The sequence below is a fragment of the Neltuma alba genome, unplaced genomic scaffold (assembly GCF_004799145.2).
Source record: "Neltuma alba isolate B1F8T4 unplaced genomic scaffold, ASM479914v2 tig00006612_pilon, whole genome shotgun sequence".
NCBI classification, from domain to species: Eukaryota; Viridiplantae; Streptophyta; class Magnoliopsida; order Fabales; family Fabaceae; genus Neltuma; species Neltuma alba.
Window position 1 is genome coordinate 33,710 of NW_021634514.1, and position 20,446 is coordinate 54,155.

The following is a 20,446-nucleotide window of genomic DNA, read 5'->3' on the forward strand; positions in this document are numbered from 1 at the left end:
TAATAATTATGCTTCTTAGTTGAGATCTCATTACAGTTCTACTTTAATACCTTATAATTATTACAAAACAATTAATCACGTCATGGTTTTTGTGTCCATCACGCAATGATTTATAATCATGCAGTATTAACTCCCGTTGTTAGCGGAGGTATTATTATTTGGAGTTTTCATCTAAATTTATTTCAAAAATATTCACTGAGGAGCGTTAGGCATTCTAAAATTTTTTTTAGCACAAATTTATCTTGAAAACTTAAAATCGTAACAATTTTGTCTTTTACTATTAAAAACTTTCCCTCCATTACTTTTGTATAAGAGACATTCCTTTTAATTACTTATATTATTATATTTAATTCTCACACATTCTCTCTTCCACATAAATGAGAATATTTTGGTAAAAAGTTATATTTTTTACATATTTATTGCATATAACTTATGTTAACCACCATTTTGAACAACGCAATTTAGTTAAGTGTCTCTTGTATTAAAAAAATGAAGGAAGTAATATTGACCGTTAAAATAGTGATAATGATAGTTAACATTTTTAATAGCATGAGGCAAATTACTACAATTTTAAGCTTTTGGGACAAATTTGCGTTAAAAAAAAGAAACTTCAGATGCCCAATGCTCCTAAGTAAAAACTTTTGAAGATAAATTTGCACCTTAACTCTATTATTTTAATTCTCAAATTCTTACTTTCTTCTAAACCTTTTTTAGGTTTTTTACTCTCATACAATAAACAGTTAAAAAATCCTCCAGGTGGGAAATATTTTCCGAAATACTGCAATGAAAATCGTTCACATATTGACTGAATCAGGATTTATATAGAAATCAGTCATTCAAACCACCATTTAACCCTTATCATATGCGACATTTTTCGTTTTTAATTGAAAAAGTCAAATCATTCACTTTCAATTTTGACTTGAAGTGTGCCATTTTCTTCATTAACTTCTTATTATTATAAAAAAAAATTAAGTTTAGTCATCTGCTAAACTGAAACGATCCACTAGGTTGGTTATGCTTTCAATCAAATATTTTGACAAAACATTACTTTCATTATTCTCTTGGTTTTATTTTTTATCGCGTCAAAACTATCATTAGGTCTTCATGATTCCAAAAATGTTTAATTCGTTTCTAACTAACAACCAGGTTAGACTTTTAATACATCACGGAATGACCCAGATAATGAATTCCTTAATATGAATTACGTAATTAATAATATTATTTTTATAATATTTTTCTAATTTTGTATTTTGAAATTCAAAATAATGTAAGAACTAAGAAACATAGGCGTTGTTTGTTTTTGTTTTTGTTTTTGTTTTAATATTTTTAGAATAGTTTTATAAAATTACTTTTTAAATAAGTTTTGAAAAAAAGTTTAGATAGTTGTTCTAAAAAATTGCATTTGGAAAAAAACATAAAAACTTGTTTAGAACAATTGTTCTGAAAATTAACTGGGAGAACAAATAGAAGATGAGAGGCAGAGTGAAGAGTGCGACGATGACACAAACGGCGTAGGCACCAACTTGCGCGAGTGAAGAAGAGAATTACAAAAAATTGAAAAACAAAATAAAATACGTAAAATTGTTTTTAAGTTTTTGTTTTAACAACGTAACATGCTTCTATTTTTTATTTTTGCAAAACACTTAATTAAACATTAATAATGAAAATTTTTTTTCTTTTTTCTTTTTGCTTTTAAAATAAAATTTTTCAAATAAGAAAACAAACACGTCCATAATAGGGAGAATCCCATTTAAATCCAACTGAAATACTAAAATTCAAAATAAAGCATGCACTTTGAACAAATTTCTAAATAACCTAAGAGGCCTATATAAAAATATAAATGTTGTTATAAGTGTAGAGTACCCTTCTATGATTATAATGAGCTGTTATGTTTTATTTTTTTCCTCTCACAAATTCGTTTTCTGAAATTTTTTTGTGATTTTCCTAAAATTTGAAAATAATAAATTTTTTATAGATAACAAAAAAGGACAATACAGTCGTTGATTCACATTAGTAATTACTCCAACACTCTCATCAATATAACTATTAGATTTTAATTTTGGATATGCTTAATTTCTGTGCAGTTTTATTATTAATCCATCCTTCATATAAAATACCTATACATTTTAAGAGTGGAAAACTTATTCAGACAATGAACGTTTTATAGAATTTGACTTGAGAATACTGTTGTAATTTATTATTTTCATATTTTAAGAAAAGAATTTGTAAAGGAAAAATATAAAAGTAATAGCTCATATTTTAATTATAGAGGGACATTTTGACTTTTCAACAACATTATTAAATCTCTAATTAGACCTCTTGGCCTAATTAGAAATTCGTTCAAAGTAAAAACCTGATTTTTGAATTTTAGTATTTTAACTAGATTTAAATTAATTCTTCCCCATGATATTCTAAAATTCTGTCAACTTTTTTAGGACCAACATTTTGTCCACAAGTTAGCATTATAACATTACGCTACCTTTATTTTTTTAAAAAAAATGCTCAATTGAGAGATGAAAATTCAAAATTATAAGATCAGAAGCTGAACATTGAGATGAAGAACTAGCTAGTAAGGTTGGTGGGTTATCCATATATACGAACGGAAGCACATGGAACATGAAATTTAGCCCTCAAATTGAGAAAGCTCAAAAGTATATCTATAACACATTTTCTTTTACACTCAAATAGCATAACATTGGTGAAAGTGTTTGAAGGTAAGAGTATGGAAAATTCATGACTTATTGATAAATAGATTCAACAAATAATGTGGGTCTATAGATATCCCCAAGGCCCAAAAAAGAAAAAGATTTGAGAAGAGAAGAAAATATTTTTACCACTCATATTTGATCCTAAATATGGGAAATTAAAAAATTCTAATTTTAAATACCATAAAATCACATTGATAAAGTTTTAAAAGAATAATTAAAAGAAAATTAAGACAACATACCATTGGAATGTTAAAATTCCAAATGAATGATCCAAAATTGAACAAGCTCAAAAGTTAATTGGACTCATTTGGAATTTTAAATGCTTGAAAAGAGACAATCATTGCCCCTCACATTTTAGGAACCTCCGCATTTGAATAAATTCATGGAAGGCCCCTATTGCTAACTATTTACCCCTCAGTTTTTGATATATGACCTAATTTTTGAGTTGGTTTTGGTTTAAATATAAGACCAATTTTCATATTTATTAAATTTTCTCTAAATTACTCCTATAGAGACTCCTAACCCTAATCAAGTAGAGAGAGAGAAGGTATTAAAAAAAATGATTATGGTGTTTTAGGAAAAATGTGTCACTTTTCTTATAATTAACTAACTTACCTAACTTTTTTAATCTAATCAAATCAATTAAATAGGTCTTATATTAAGAACCGGAACATTATATTTACTTTGTTATTGAATACTTTGGTTTCATTATTTCCTATTTTGTTTAAAAATTTGAAAAATGTATTAAGAACTCCCATATATACTCGAATAAATTCATGGAGAAGATCTCTATTGCTGGCTATTTCCTACACTTTCTTTGCTATTTACTATTATTACTCATGTTTCACAAATTCGAAAGATATATTAAGAACTCTTATGCTTGAATAAATTTATAAAAAAGTCTCATATTTCCGGCTGTTTATTCTTAATTTATTATTTACTACTATGGTTTCCATGTTTACTATTCTTGTCTATACAAATTCAACCAAAAAAAAAGTATTGGAAACTCTTGAATCAGTTCATGGGAAATGTATCCTGTTACTAGCTATTTACTACATTTATTTTTCTATTTACTATTTTGGTTTGGGTATTTACTACTCATATTTGACAAATTCGAAAAAAGTAGTAGGAACACCCACACTTTAATAAATCCATGGAGAAAGTCCTACTAACTAATTACTATGTTTACTTGGTTATTGACTGCTTTGATTTTGTTATTTACTCTTCTTATTTCGAATATTAGAAAAATATAACAATAATTTTATTGACGGCGTTGGCAGGGTCTCGCGAAGGTAATGAGCCTCTTGGCTAATATTTCAAAATGTCAAATTACTCCAATGCCATCAGTCCAATGGATTACAAATTTTGAATCATTGGCTTGGGATTTCAACACTTCAATAGTATTTTCTGTCATTTTTATTAGATTAAATTAAATTAAATATATACTTTAAGCCCTAAGTTGCAGGCTTACTTCATTTTAGACTTTCAAAATAATCTTCAACAAAGAAGAATGAATTTTGTAATAGGGACAACCTTTTATATCATTATTAAAATATTAAATCTATTTACAAATGAGTGAATGTTATTCATCAAAATTTAATTATTATTTGATAGAACGTCTAAGTTAAATAAATTTTTCAAATAGTACTTTTTTATTTGCAAGATTGTTTTGGGGGTGTTTGGGTGATGACGCAAACCATGATTTGGGGAAAAATCACTCAAACACCATAAAAAAACCAAAACCATGGTTTTGGCTCAGAAACCATGGTTTTAGCAGAAACAAAATTTTTTTGCTTTTGGGGGAAAAAAAGGAAAGTGTGAGAGCTTATGAGATATGTACCTTGTTGTTTTTTTTTAATCTAGACGGATATACCCTTCCCCATTATTCGTCTCTTTCTCATTGTTTCAGACATAGTACGAGGGAGATCCTAAGAGTAGATCTTAACAATAATATGACTTTAACACCCCTCAATTATTTTTTTATAAACATATTTAATCTTATATCTTATAAATATATATACACATATTAATTAATTATTTATTATATTATCTTATGTATTATTAATTATGTTGATAAAAAATATACTAGTAACAATTTTATTCTTTCAAATTAAAATATATCATAAAATCTATCTTTATGTAATTATCATATTAACTTGTGCCTTTTTTAGTAATTTGTATATATAAAAAGTAATTCTGATAACAACTATTCAAACACTCTCACTTCTTATAATCACTTTTTCACAAAATCTATTATCCTCAGAATCTATTCTTCAGAAGCTATTCTCCAAACCATGATTTGATTTAAATAAAAGTAGGTCTCCAATTTCTACATAGATATATATACACATCAAAAAAAATTTATTTATATGTAATTAATTAGGATCTATATAATTTTTTTTTTTGGGACTAATGATCTATAATTCTTCCTGTATTTAAACTGTTTTTGGCTAAACTTCAATTCCTTTATTTAAATTAGTTGCTCTCCCTTGTGACACATAATTTAAAAAATAAATCACACAATTCAAGCTTGAAAAAGCAGTATGATTTAGGTGTGCAAGTCTATATTTTTACATTTGATCATGCTAGTATTCTAGCAGCAGAATGTTCGTGTGTTGCATTTGATGATGAAATATAATTCTGGGTGAAATATATTTTTAAATGATTATTAATATATATAATAAAATGAAATACGTAAACAATAATACAATCTACAAATTATATCTTCCAGTCCTTAATGTAAGATCTAACTAGAAAGTTAGTCCTATATGTAAGACCTATTTCATATATTTATTAAATTTTTTCAAATTAACCTTATTGTTATTGATATTTTCCAAATAATAATGAAGTAGAAGATAGAGGAAAAAAATTAAGAATGGTGCTTATGGTGTTTTAAGAGGAAAAAAACATATTAGATTAGCTAATTTAACTAACATCTTTAATCTACTTAAATTAATTAATTTAATTGTACATTAAGAACCGGAAGAGTAGCTCATCACCTCAAAAAACAACAAAAGCAAATTTAATTAGCACCTGACATCCTTTTTCTATATATATAGTGTGAGGTAGAGTACACTGTTTAAGGTTATTGAATGTTCTTATTTATTATACATTTATATGATTTTTTTTCTTGCAATTTTGTTAGATTTTTCATTAATTAGTTAGTTAATAGAAGGAATATTCCCGTAAATAAAATTAATTTTAAAAAAAACAAAAAGAAGAAGAAGAAGAAGAAGAAGAAAGAGACGGAACAAATAATACAATCTACAAATTATATCTTTTAGTCCTTAATGTAAGATCTAACTAGAAAGTTAATGTTAGTCCTATATGTAAGACCTATTTCATATATTTATTAAATTTTTTCAAGTTAACCTTATTGTTATTGATATTTTCCAAATAATAATCAAGTAGAAGATGGAGGGAAAAAATTAAGAATGGTGCTTATGGTGTTTTAAGAGGAAAAAAACATATTAGATTAGCTAATTTTACTAACATCTTTAATCTACTTAAATTAATTAATTTAATTGTACATTAAGACCCGGAAGAGTAGCTCATCACCTCGAAAAACAACAAAAACAAATTTAATTAGCACTTGACATCCTTTTTCTATATATATAGTGTGAGGTAGAGTACACTGTTTAAGGTTATTGAATGTCCTTATTTATTATAAATTTATATGATTTTTTTTTCTTGCAATTTTGTTAGATTTTTCATTAATTAGTTAGTTAATAGAAGGAATATTCCCGTAAATAAAAAAAAGGAGAAGAAGAAGAAGAAAGAGACGTAAACTGATAACTAACAACTAACATGTACTTACTATTTGCACTCCATTTCTCTTAGAAATATGCCTTTCTTCTTCTTCTAAACCAGCAAAACAAGAAGCCAAGAACTCCATAATAACATTCTCGTTCTTCAGTTCTGATCATTATCTTCAAACAAGAATGGCCAATTATCCTACTATTCCCCTCTACAATCCTCATGTCATCAAGAATCTTCACTATTTCATCGTCACCACCGTCTTCTGCACTATTTTTTACCTCCTCAGCCTCTGGCAGCATTCACCACTGGCCAGCCTCCAATCAGCCGCCGGCGTCAAAGCCAATTCTGGCGTCCCCGTTCCCTTTTGCATTGACCACAATTCGACCACGTCAATCTCGCCGGCGCCTTTGAATGTCAATCTCGACTTCTCGTCCCGTCATCACCTCCCTGACCCACGTCCCACGGCGGAGCGTGCTTTTAATTTCCCTCCCTGCGATGCGTCCTTCTCTGAGTACACTCCTTGTCAGGACGTTCAGAGGTCCCTGAAATTCGACAGGGACAGGCTAATCTACCGGGAAAGGCATTGCCCAGAGAAGGAGGAGCTAATGAAGTGCCGGATTCCGGCGCCCTTGGGGTACCGAATTCCGTTCCGGTGGCCGACGAGTCGGGACTTTGTCTGGTACGCTAACGTGCCTCACAAGGAGCTGACAATTGAGAAGGCGAAACAGAATTGGGTCCGATTCGAAAAGGACCGGTTCAGGTTCCCGGGTGGTGGGACTATGTTTCCGCGTGGCGCCGGTGCGTACATCGACGACATCGGAAAACTGATCAACCTGAAAGATGGATCTATCAGAACCGCCATAGACACCGGCTGTGGGGTACGGAATTCTTCTCCTTTCTCGATTCTTGAACCGAACACTATTTTGGACTCCATAATCGGATTCGTAATATCAAGCATTTCTTTTAAATTTTCTTTGTGAACCGCCGGTTTTTTTGCTCGTTGAACCGGATGGTTCGCCTTTCTGCTGCGGGTAGTTTACAACTTTTAGAGCAGTAATGGCTAAGTCCACCAGTCAAAAAGAGATCCAATAATTGAACTTGCTCCTTGTTATTTTTTTTTTTCACTGAGTAGTTTACTAAATGCTTTATTTTATATATATATATATGTCAATTTTGATGTTGGAATGACTTAGAGAAAGATTAAATTTTTAAAATTTATAATTATTTGGCATGGGAAACTTTTAATTTGAAGTTCTAGATTATATATTGTTTGGCTTTGATGCTGGGAGGGTAGGATCATTTATGAGACTACACAATTCAGGTAAATCAGGGGGAGTGCTGTAAAGGAAAATTAATGAAGATTATTCCATGCTTACCACATATAAGAATTCTATCAGATAGACATGACAAATCGGCACATCCCATTAATTATTGTATTTTTAATATATTTTCCCGTGTTATTCAACAGGACTTCCACGCACATTTGTCTTTTCTTTTTAAATTTAGGAATTGCATATGTACATTACATTATATTATGTGTTTTTCTTTTGAAGTGAAATTTGTTGAAGAATTAAAAGGCATAGATACATCACAGCCGTTCCACATGCCTGTGGCCGTAGCATTCTCGCTTTTCTCATCTCACTTTTCAAATATTAATAATGCGAAAAAAAAAAGATATTTTTAAGCCATTTTATCTATCAATTGAACTTATCTATCTTCTTAAAATCATCTTTAAATGCACAATTCATAGGGACTAGATATTTTTGTATAAAAAAAATTCTGAAACATTAAGCCCTAAATAAAATTGAACCTGAGTAATTAAAATAGAGAGATGTCTCCATAATCACTACACAAACTTTAGTATATCAGATGCGATCTGCAATAATACTCCTCCGGTCCTAATTATAAGACCCAATTGACTTATTTGAGGAGATAAGGAAGTAAGTTAAGTTGGTTATTTATAATAAATAGTGTTGTTATTCCTAAAATATCCTTGCTAATTAAGTATATTGGCTAAAACTATCATTATTAAAAGGATTATCTTGGAAAAAAATGTATAAATATAAAAGAGAAAATAGATTGGGTCTTATAATTAGGACCAAATAAAAAGTCAAATTGGGTCTTATAATAAGGACCGGAGGAGTATATGACACTGAAATAGTATAAACGTGCATGATAACTATTTCATTTTCTAAAATGAAGCCACTCCGATGTCACTGTCCCATTAACACCATAGAAAAGTCAAAAGGCTTCCCCCCCCCCCTTTTCTTCCTTTTTTTTTCTCATTTATGTTTAGGGTTAAAGTGCAAATTTGTCATAAGAACATTGGGTATCCAAAAAAATTTTTGAAAGCAAATTTGCCCGAAAAATTTAAAATTATAACAATATTACCCTCTACCCTCAAGAAATTAATGTTTACTGTTAAAATAGTGACGCTGATCATTAACATTTTTAATGGTATATGATAATATTGTTATGATTTTAAACTCTTTCTAAAAAACTTTCAAATACCCGCTAGCGCTTGTGTGTAAAAACTTCTAGAACAAATTTGTAGTTTGGTACCTTAATCCTTATATTTTAGGATTCTTTGTGAAGTATTTTACTGGCTATTTTTCAGGTGGCAAGTTGGGGAGCTTACCTTATATCTCGAGACATTTTAACAGTGTCATTTGCCCCAAAAGACACGCATGAAGCCCAGGTTCAATTTGCTCTTGAACGTGGAGTTCCTGCTTTGATTGGAGTTCTTGCCTCCATGAGACTTCCTTACCCTTCTAGAGCTTTTGACATGGCTCACTGCTCACGTTGCCTCATTCCCTGGGGCCAATATGGTGCACCCGGTTTCCTTTGTCACATAGATACAGATTGAACAGTTCTGAACTTTCGTTATTGAAGAACATTGTTACTGAATTGCTTATGGTTTTACAGATGGGATTTACCTAACTGAAGTTGATCGAGTTTTGCGTCCTGGTGGGTATTGGATTCTGTCGGGGCCCCCGATCAACTGGGAAAAGCACTGGAAAGGGTGGGAGAGAACACCTGAGAGTCTCAAAGAAGAACAGGACGTGATTGAGAAGGCAGCAAGAAGCCTGTGCTGGAAGAAATTGGTACAGAAGGATGATCTTGCAATATGGCAGAAACCCAGAAATCATGCATATTGCAAGAATACCAGAAAGATCTCTCAGAATAGACCTTTCTGTGAGGCACAGGATCCGGACACAGCATGGTAATTTCCCACTTTATAGGTTTAGTTTTAAGAGGGGTTTCTTGGTAGAAGAAATCTCATGAACTATATTAATACATCAGGCTTGCAACTGATTTGGAAAAAGGGCAAAGGGGAAAAAAACACTTTATGGAATGATCATGAGGATTTACTGTGGTTGTTGTTTCCGGCAGTTTCAACTATGAAGAAACATGGATACGTGAGAAGATAGTGATGTCCACGGAAGATTCATATTGGATAAAGACTTAAAAGAGATTCAAAAAGAAAGACAAAAGCATATGATTCTTGCTGCGAGAGAGGGTTTAGCATAGCAGTGATACCAAACCAGTAGTATAATAAAGACAGGAGTCAGTAAAGTTTGTGTTGCATATTCTGCCTTGTCAGATACTCCATTCCGTTAGGTTCCTTACAATGTAGGAAAAAGCAGTTTAGAAACGAGAGTACTAATTGCGGCCTTCCAATGAAAATCTGTGTTTTATTTATTTATTTATTTATTTTTATTTTTATTTTTATTTTTGGTTAATCCTTCTGAAGTTCTGATGCTTACTACCAAAAGCGATTCATTGCAGGAACACTAAAATGGAGACCTGCCTGACCCCACTACCCGAGGTAACTGACATTCAAGAAGTTAGTGGTGGGAAATTGGCCAATTGGCCTGACAGGCTCACTTCAATCCCTCCAAGAATTTCAAGAGGAAGTTTGAATGGAATTACAGCAGAGATCTTTAGAGAAAATACAGAGTTATGGAAAAAGAGAGTGGCACATTACAAAGCCATGGATTATCAGCTAGCAGACGGTGGGAGGTACAGAAACCTGCTTGATATGAATTCTTACTTGGGAGGCTTTGCAGCAGCTTTAGTTGATGATCCAGTGTGGGTCATGAACATCGTCCCTGTCGAGGCTGATATTAATACCCTCGGTGTCATCTACGAACGTGGATTGATTGGTACCTATCAAAATTGGTAAGCCTTACTTCTGGTGAAAAGTTTGCAAGCAGACTAGATTTATGGAAAACAAGTCATTCACAGATATGAAAAACGTGTCAGAAAGTTATTCCTATTGAAAAATATATACTAGCATGTTAAAAGTTATATGGGAAATCAAGGCGAGCAACAAATCTTGTTGGGTGAAAACTGAAAAGGGATTTCTTTGTTTGCCTTGTTAAACAAGTAGTTGCATCTTTCTTGAGCCATATATAAATCTTCTAAAACATGGGTTTCCCACCAATGGCAGTTTTATGTAGAGGATTCTAAAATTTTTTTGATAGAAAAATTGAAGTCTAGACAAATTGGCATATCAAGTTCTGCCCTGTATCAAGTTTCATTAGTAACTATGAAGTCACTAATAACTACGTTTATCTGTTCTCAGGTGTGAAGCCATGTCCACCTACCCAAGAACTTATGACTTCATACATGGTGATTCAGTTTTCAGCCTTTATCAGAACAGGTAAGGTCAAAAGTAAACTCTGAAACTCATGAATTTTAATAGTGAAAATAGAAATACGTCTAACATATGTGCCACAGATATTCTAATTACATCTAACACGTGCTACAGATGCAATATGGAGGATATTCTTCTAGAAATGGATAGGATTTTGAGGCCAAAGGGTAGTGTCATTCTTCGTGATGATGTAGATGTGTTGGTAAAGGTGAAAAGCATTGCAGATGCAATGCAGTGGGAAACAAGAATTGCAAACCATGAAGAGGGTCCACACCGGAGAGAGAAGATACTATTAGCAGCCAAGCAGTATTGGACTGTGCCATTCGAACAAAGCAAGAGCTAGTTTGATCCATCTCTTAATTCAATTTTTCTAGAAAAATCCATTCTTTTCCAACCCCAGTTCTGTTGGGTGCAAAGTGAACAGTTATACGCAACAATTAAGTCATTGAAACTCTCATATCAAATATCTGATTTCAATATTGCTGCTGAAATTACAATCGCCTCTCTTCTTATTCAAGCAATTACACCAATCACCCTTGTGCTGAATTTTTATCAGGCAAATAATTCTTGTTTTTATATGCACACGTACCCTCTTTAACCCCCTTCATATTGTCGGAAAATAAAAGGCAAGGGTGTTTCTGATTAGGATTAAGACAGTTCCAAGACCTAAAACTATGAGGTTTTCAATTTTACTGCTTGTCCTCTTTTCTTTTAAATTTCAAAAGAACAAAATGGAGACAAATAGTTTAAAACTAAAATGCTTGATTTGATGTATAACTACTCCTCTGCTCCTAAAAATAAGATCCTTATACACACTAGTATAAGGGTCCTATATTTAGGACCAGAGGAGTATAAACTTATAGGTTTATGAAGGAGATATGTTATACTCCTTCGTAAAATACATGCTTCTTAAAATTTGTTAAAAGGCAAAAGAACATTCAAATTAAGGCAGATGAAGACTATCTGTGAATAAGAATATGCACAATAGTTCTGTTAGATTAATGCCATCTTTCTGAACCATTGTCTACACACACATAAATACTTACAGGAACATGTAAATCTAAATTAATTCCAGAAACAATGCTTCATGCCTGCTGGTCAGGCCTACTTTACTCAAGGCAAATGAGCCATCATCCATACTGAAAGATTGTCGGGGGTATGACTTCACCTATTCACCAAATATACAAGAAATTATTGTCATTTATGATCTCAAACACAAGCATCCAATGATATGAAATATAATGGACGAATAAAAAAATTCCTCCACCTATTCAAATACCCATTTAATCCAATTATATGTTTATTAGAAAGAATTACACCTGGATAAATTTCTTTATGCATTTGCCATCAGCTTCTTCCATTTGCTATTAGATTCTTTCATAAAGTAATTTGTAATATTTAGAAACCTAACCACAGAGTACAACGATGTAAAAAAAAAGAACAAGAAAAACCACTAGTACAGAAAATGAGATATATTTCAAACTACTGGAATTAAATCCAATCAGGTATTAAGCAAAATGTTGAAATATGTGAACTTTTTTTTGCGTTGAGAAAAATGACTTTGCTCCATTTATGACTTCTTTTCAAGATAGGAATGGTTTTTGGCCCGATGACTGATGTAGATGATACTAAGGGTCTGTTTGGCTCAATGGAAGGAAGGGGAGGGAAGAGATTTTAATGGAGGAAATTGAAGGTGAGGGGATAGGAGAGATTTTAATATTACTTTGTTTGGATTGATCAAAGGAAGAGGAAGGAGTGGATTTTAATATTACCTTGTTTGGTTTAGGACAGGAAGGGAGGAAAAATATTTTTACAAGGACAACTTTATCCTTGTTCTATTTAAGTTGTTTTTATATTCCAACTTTCATAATGTTTAATAAAATATAATAATAAATTACTTATTACATTTAGTATATAAAAGTATCATTTATAATCATAGTTACAGTATATATATAATAATTATAAATATCATAACTATGATATATATACACAATAATAACTAAACTTAATACATACACACATATATAATATAAACACACGAACACACATAACTCATTAAAAGAATCAGTTTTGATGGCACTGTTAGTTAACAATTTTTTTTTAGTATAATTAGTCAACTGTCAGGTTTTTAATTAACAATTTTTGCTTAATATTGGTCGGAGTATTTTGACACTGGAATACAATTTTAAACTTTTAACATTTTAACTTAAAATTTCCATTGATCATTTTTAATTGAAAAAATCTTTTTTAAAAAATTTGACAGTTCAATGAACACAAATAAATATATAACTATATATACATATTGGGTGAGATGAGATGAGGAAGAAAGGCAAAAGGGTAGGATGGAAATATTAAAAATAGCCATGGACAATTTAGTCAAAGCAAGATAAAAATATACCTTTTCCCTCCAAATCCCCCCAAAAAGGAGGGTTATAAGGGGAGGGGACGGAAAATTTTATGAAAATTGCCCTCCCCTCCTACAAATTTTGGATTGCCAAATAAGGGAAACGGAGCTAAATCCATCTCTTTCCCTTCCCTTCTCTCCAAATTGCCCATACCAAACGCACCCCAGATTCCACATAAAATTGAGGACAAAAGCATTTTCCCCAGTGAACATACACATTTCTGTCTGTGTGTGTTAAAGGAAAAATTCAATCACTTCGACACTTTTTATTAAATACCACGAGAGAAGGGAATATTACACAACTAAAGAACTTCTTTGATTACTCAGTTGTAAGAAATCATGCCATATTAGACTTCAAAGAAGGTTCAATGCAGAAAATCAGACGACAAAGAAAGGAACACTTACAATTCTATAGGTGCCAGGCTTCAGTTCTGCGCCAATTTCTATGAAATCAAAAATAAGCTACACAGTTGCACAATCACAGTTTGTTAGCCATGCATCCCAACTAAACAACAATGTACAATAAGTGCATTAATCTACAAAAGTCTCCCTCTGACATGCTCTATGCACCTTATCTCGTGATTGTTATCAGACAATCCATAAGGTAAATAGAGAGGATCCAGACTTGAACATTTTCCCCTAAATGGGTTAACTTTGAAAAATAAGATAAGCAATTATTTTCCTCCAAATTAAGAAGCAATATAAAACGGTTCCATATATGCATGTGTGACAAAGTGAGAACATCAATTAGGATATAGGAACTGTAGTTTTATATATTAACCTTTTTCAATACTTGATCTCATTCATCATAAAGATTATTTGAATTATAATGAACGTCAACTCTACAGCTTTGAAATTCTGATAATAGTTTACCTTAAGCTTGTCAGTCTTAAGAAATCGACGCCCATGCCGACTACCATCTGGCATTCGAATGACAATAGTAATTGCATTCTCATCATCGATGGGGGGTTCCTCAGGAAGAAAAGTTTCTTTCTTACCAAACATTTTCTCCTCCTACAACCATCAGCACGTACATAAATACCCCAAAAAGAAAAAAAATACATGACTTCAAAATTTAATAGTTCCATATATTTCCACAGCATAAAGAACAAAACTGTCTGCTATGATATTCACCCCAAAAAAACCTTCCGAGACCATACCAAAGCCAGAATACTACAGAACAGGACAAAATTCTTCCCTGCAAGGCGATATCAATAACCACAAATGGAAAACTACAGAACGCAACAATGAGTGTACTAATGTTATCCCTCAGACCAATCCCTTTAAAATATTGTCAAGGAAGGCCCCCCCTTTACATCATTTAATACGATCAACAAAGAAGACAATCATGAAGTTTTCCACCAAGAGAACTGTATAGATAAGATGGAGTTTCCTCTTTGGTCAAACAAAACTACATTTAAATGAAGTTATGACTAGAACCACAAATTCATCTTTAGAAGATTTTAGTCCTCCAAATAAATAGTTTGCAATCAACATGTCAACATACTCCTACCAAATTATTTTGATAAAACAACATATTTGTTTAATATTAAATTTAGAATTATTGTTTGATACATCGGAAGTCATACAAACTCAAGGCATCAGCCCATAGCCCTATACCCAAGACCACGTCATCCTCTGATCAAGGCCAAGATGGCAATTACTAGCATGATTCAATATCAGAAACAAGGATGATGTGAGTTGTGTAATGCTGAAATTCTTCTAGACAAGCTATCAAGTTGGCAATTACTTGCATTGTTAGTTACCACTAGTTATACTCATGTTATTGAATTCTACATTAATATCTAACCAGCATTACTGATTAGTAAAATGCCACAACTAAACGCTTGAAAGTCAGGCAACTACGATAATCTACAACCTTGAGCAACATTACATCCTAATCAGAAAGGAATAAAAGTTATATAGTTAAGCTTACACCAACAAAACAATTTAACAAGCAAGAAACTTAACAAATTTATTACCTTCCTTTCAAGCTTCTTGCATGATTCTTCTCCCTTTAAGCGCTGAGTTTCAACTTGTCTTAGAGCATTCAACTCCTTTTGTTTATCAGCCAGCAGTGATGCTTGATACTCAGCATCCTGCATGCAAGTTAGAAACATCATGCTATCCTGTCACATTGTGCACACTAAACACAAAAATAGCCATTGCGGGCAAGAATTTAAAACCTGTTGTTCTCTTAGCAACCGAGTTGCTGTTAATGACAGTGATGCTGCAGTTGGGGAAAACTGCACATTAGGATCCACAATTCCTTCTGGACAACGTTGCAGATCAGGGAAAGGTGACACATTCTGTGAAGTGTGATCAGGCGTATCACCAAAGATTGCAGTCTCAAGCAAAACTGCTTCATTAAGCTCTTCAGATGACATATTACCCCACTACATTCCCAAAGGATCCAACAAAATATCAGCATAACATCGGTGGTTTTTACATGCAAATTTTAAAGAGCAAATCAAATTATCTTGGGTTTCTATTGCTACCTCTTCAGTGATAAGTACATCTTCATTGCCCTGAAGATGACTACCAGCAGTGCCGCTCAATGGAGCACCCATCACAGGCTGTGCCACATTTTGGGTTCCACCTCTGTTGGATGAGGTTCCTGGCTTTACTTGGAAAATATTCATTTGTTAGAAGAAACATCTGTAGAGCTTTTTAACCGCACAGGTCCATAGGAAAGTGTCATTCCTATGCTCTAAAGTGCTCCCACCAAATACACACAATAAGAAATTAAGAACAAATACGCTGACTGAAAATAAGTTTCAAGCAGTCAACTTCACATTAGATATCATAATTCTACGATCTCTGACCCAATCATCCAAATAAGTTTACTTTAGATTTGCAAGATTAAGTTCACAGAATCAAGACAAATCCTATAAATTGAAATAATTTTATCAGTATTTGCCTAGCTTTTCAATCAGTATATGTTATGCATCACAACAGCAAGAACTGGAAATAGAATGTGGGAAGAGCCAGAATGAATAAAGTTGAGGGTTTCTGAGAAATAACATAAATTTCTGTGGTGGCCAGACTTTCAGAAAAGGGAGGGAGAAGTAAAAAGTAAATAAGTTTTTTCCCCCCTTTCAGTTGCAAACTTGTGAGGACTATGGCCTCCCAAAGTCTCAATATAGGTCTTCACCTGTTGTTGCCAAGGCATGCAAGTATTTCATCTTAAGCGCACAAGTGTCTTGTGTGAGTACATTGAAAAACAATCATCAGCTAACAAAGTATGCACCTGCCATCCACTCATGTTGGCATTCTCTCTCATGGTTGGCCTATCATGTACTCCTCCTAGTCTTTCATTTTCTAGTTTTGCCATATGTTCATACATTGCTTGCTCTTGCTCTGCCATCTGAGTTCATTGGTAATTAAATAAAGGACCAAGAAGATGGAGAAAGCAAATAATAAAAATACTTATATGATTTCAAAACCTTCAAGGACAATGAAATTGCACGAGCTAAATCTTCATCTTCTTGGTGAATGATACTTTGGGGAAGCCTACCATCTACTAAATCCTGAAAGAATATTAATAATAAAGAGAGAGGGGGGAGACTTTAGAGAGCATAAAGAAAGCGGTGAAAATCTAGGCTTTAAGATATAATATACATTAAGAGTGCCCAATTGCCTCCTTGAAGCACTCTCTTTGATCTCCAACTTTGAAGCCTCGATTGCAGCTTGAATCATTGCCTCCTCTGTAGCATTATTTGGTATGTGTGAGAAATTTGGCTGAGTTAAGTTCAAATTGCTTTGAAATTCATTTGCCCCATAAATTCCTTGACCATATGATAAGGGATTTCCCGTCACGTCTACACTTGAAGAGCTCAATCCTGAATAATGGGATTGCTCATATGTACTATTGATCCCCACAGGAACTCCCCTCACTTCTCCTGGGTGTGAAGCATATGGTGCATGACCGTTATGGGGAGGAGCGCTAATCCTGTTATACAGGTCCCTCAGTTCTCTCCTATAATTTGAGTCAAGTAGTAGTGAAGGTCGAAACCTTCTCGCAGCAGAGAGTAAAGGCAAAAGTCCACATGATCCGGCATGGTTTTGATTATTTACATCCATGTGATTATACTGCGGACCAGCAGTAAGATTTTGCCCCATGCTGGACAAGATAGTTGCAACAAACAAACGTGTAAATAAAAGAAAAGGTGAAGAAAACTCAGAATTTCTCATGGTATCTGAAGTAACATTGTTTAGGTTCTAACAAAAATATTGAAAGGAAATAGGAAAAAGATCATGAATTATTTTCCATACATGTGTTTATCCCCTTCAATGAAATGAGCATTGACAGCTTCATTAAGATTGCCTCCATACTCCTGCTTACCAGTCAAAATATGAAAGTGTAAGAGTTTGGACTTATGCTAAAAATACCCGGTATGTAACTAACCCAGATGATAGTGTCCAACCGAGAAATTAATTATAAGCAAAATAATACAATAATAATGGACATGGACAACACACAAAGAAGATAGTTACAGAAAAAGGATATGCTCTGATTACAAACCCAATCGTAGTAATTCCCAATTTGAAACGTGATTTCATTTACAGATTTGATCTTTCTAAATACTCATCCAAAAAGAAATTCCTGAGAATGTAAATAGCCATGGCTACACTCGTATGATCTATTAGTTAGTTCTGAAGCATCATAAGTAAAAGAGAAGAACACATCCACCAAGTCAATCTCCAAATCCATTGAATACATGTTGAAACTAGTATTTCAATAGGCAAGGACAACTTGCCTTAACATTTAAAATACAGAACTGGCATTCATTACGATCTCCAATCTTAAAAAGAATTTCCTCAGTGAAGAAGCCCCGACATTCATTTTAAAAAATGTCTCATAAATCACTACTCTTATCAGATATAAATTTCAAAAGTCCTCCAATCTTCCTTTCGTCTCCATTTTTCACATAAATCACTGTTGACTCCCCATTTTTCATCCAAGCACGCCATGCTTAATGTCATATTTTCAAGACCATTTGTCCATCAAGGAAAATAGAACCTTCTACAGCTACTTAATACCCCATAGCACGTGTAGCAGGCCAGGCATGAGTTCCTTCGAATTTGATGTATAATGCCCTTAAAAAAATAGTTCTGAAGCTGACCCTGTACATGGTGAAAACTGATGAGTAGTTGCATGACCCGACCCGGCTATATCCCCAGTTAGTTTTATTCAGGCTTTTCTCGACTGTCCCCATAGCAGTCAACAGTAATCTTACCAGACCCAAAGAACTGGGCTCACCCAAAATTTTCATCCCTAATTTCCATGCGTATGAATCACCAGGCAATAACTATTCAACTAATATATATATATATATATATATGAAATATAATTACATACTTGTACTTAAGTGAGAAACAAAACTTAATCAGATTAATTCATCCTAAATCATAGACATTTCAACAATACCTTTCATTAAAGAATCATGCTTCTGACCAGCCATCAGTCAAAGCATTGACAGTCAGATTAATTCATCCTAAATCATAGACATTTTAACAATACCTTTCATTAAAGAATCATGCTTCTGACCAGCCATTAGTCAAAGCATTGACACTGGGTATCTATATCATGTCCATTGACGTTTTCTTCTCTATATTGCTTCCTCCCTCACCTTCCTTTCTAATTTTTCAAAACTCATTGCCCATGGAGTCTTCTTCTAAAACGACCTCCGGCATAAATGAGAAGATTTTTGAGGAAAGCAGTGTAAGTAAAGTATGAAAATCGATTAAAAGAATTAACCTATATAATTCAACCGCACCCTTATACTTTATCCACAATTACAGATTATGCCTCTCTTTAAACAATTAACTTTAGTCCAATAAATATGCTCATTTTTTGTACCATTTTGCCACATTTTCTCCTGTTTTGATATTTGGTTCATCAGCCATGTGATGCATTTCTAGAATGTCTGCTTAGCTAGAAAAATGAATCAGATAAAGAAGCCACAGAGCGAAAATGAACTAAAACGGTGCCGCTGATGCTGCCTGATAAAATAATGAACAGTGCATTTATCCAAATGAAAAACGATTTAACAGTAATTTCTTGTTTATAAGAGGTAATGTATAATATAATTAGCATATTAGACAGAGAAACTCACCTCCAACTTCCGAATAGCGACGAACTGGGAAGATCCGGTGATTCTCATGAAGTTTTCAATGGCTTCCGGTGTAGGAGTCGCCATTGCGGCCCTAGATCTTTGCAACTAGAGATGTAGATTGCAGATGCAGATTACAAGAGAAGTCGAGTGGAGTCCACTGTATGTACAATAATGCGCTTAGTCTGGGACTCTGGGAGCGGCGCCAGGCGGAGCCTTTGCGAGAGAATATGGGAACGGAGAAAGCGTTTGAACCGATAGCTAGGCAGCTCGTCCGGCGTCCACCTGCTCTGTGGGACAGCGGAATGTTTATTTTCCAGGCGCATAGATCCTTCATAAAACATTAAAGAACTTTTAGGCGCTTGGTTTCCCATGGGTTTTCGTAAAAATATTTTTACGTAAGTTGGGATAAATTTTTTTAAATATGATTTGGTTTTTAATTTAAACATCTCTTTAAAATCATTACCTCCCTTCTCACATAAAGGAAGGGCTTGGCAACCCTATAATTACTTAAAAAATATGTTTATGTAAGTCAAGATGAAACTCATTTTACATACTCATTTCATTTTGTAAAATTACTTCTAAAAAACTAATTCAAATATCTTAAAGCTAAAATTGATAAGTTAGTTTAGTACCAATTAACATGAATACATGATGCCAAACAAATGGGCTCAACAATCAAGTCAGCTGCCAACTCTTTAATTCAAACTAATACCATTCTTGATCATTAATATAAGAGTAAGTTGACTAATTTGAATATATTAAGAAGTTTGTTAAGTTAGTTATTTGTAATAAATAG

The 20,446-nt window shown here is 33.0% G+C and overlaps 2 protein-coding genes across 2 annotated transcripts; one reads left to right on the forward strand and one right to left on the reverse strand.

Annotated features, from left to right (window-relative positions):
* The first annotated feature begins 6,632 nt into the window (after nucleotides 1-6,632).
* On the forward strand, nucleotides 6,633-11,501 carry LOC114750701 (probable methyltransferase PMT15). The gene is made up of 6 exons (XM_028939299.1): nucleotides 6,633-7,345; nucleotides 9,085-9,295; nucleotides 9,393-9,690; nucleotides 10,257-10,649; nucleotides 11,056-11,133; nucleotides 11,242-11,501. The coding sequence occupies exons 1-6, from the start codon at nucleotides 6,650-6,652 to the stop codon at nucleotides 11,468-11,470; spliced, it is 1,905 nt and encodes a 634-aa protein (XP_028795132.1). The 5' UTR covers nucleotides 6,633-6,649; the 3' UTR covers nucleotides 11,471-11,501.
* LOC114750702 (plant UBX domain-containing protein 9-like) lies at nucleotides 10,554-19,832 on the reverse strand. Its single transcript, XM_028939300.1, has 12 exons — nucleotides 19,651-19,832; nucleotides 17,807-17,868; nucleotides 17,153-17,654; nucleotides 16,978-17,061; nucleotides 16,782-16,898; nucleotides 16,030-16,152; nucleotides 15,718-15,927; nucleotides 15,514-15,630; nucleotides 14,405-14,545; nucleotides 13,937-13,993; nucleotides 12,174-12,295; nucleotides 10,554-10,637 (listed from the first exon to the last, which is right to left on the reverse strand). Exons 1-11 carry the CDS (start codon nucleotides 19,732-19,734, stop codon nucleotides 12,188-12,190), a joined length of 1,605 nt encoding a protein of 534 aa, XP_028795133.1. The 5' UTR covers nucleotides 19,735-19,832; the 3' UTR covers nucleotides 10,554-10,637; nucleotides 12,174-12,187.
* Nucleotides 19,833-20,446: the final 614 nt, after the last annotated feature.

Excerpts from the sequence above, each read along its gene's own strand:
- LOC114750702 (XM_028939300.1), bottom strand. The coding sequence starts at position 19,734 with ATGGCGACTCCTACACCGGAAGCCATTGAAAACTTCATGAGAATCACC. Across the intron at positions 14,546-15,513 it reads GCAAGAAGCTTGAAAGGAAG|GAGGAGAAAATGTTTGGTAA; the intron begins GTAATAAATTTG and ends TGATGGTTGTAG. Across the intron at positions 12,296-13,936 it reads AGCCTGGCACCTATAGAATT|GTGAAGTCATACCCCCGACA; the intron begins GTAAGTGTTCCT and ends TTTGGTGAATAG.
- LOC114750701 (XM_028939299.1), top strand. The coding sequence starts at position 6,650 with ATGGCCAATTATCCTACTATTCCCCTCTACAATCCTCATGTCATCAAG. Across the intron at positions 9,296-9,392 it reads CATTCCCTGGGGCCAATATG|ATGGGATTTACCTAACTGAA; the intron begins GTGCACCCGGTT and ends ATGGTTTTACAG. Across the intron at positions 10,650-11,055 it reads ATTGGTACCTATCAAAATTG|GTGTGAAGCCATGTCCACCT; the intron begins GTAAGCCTTACT and ends ATCTGTTCTCAG.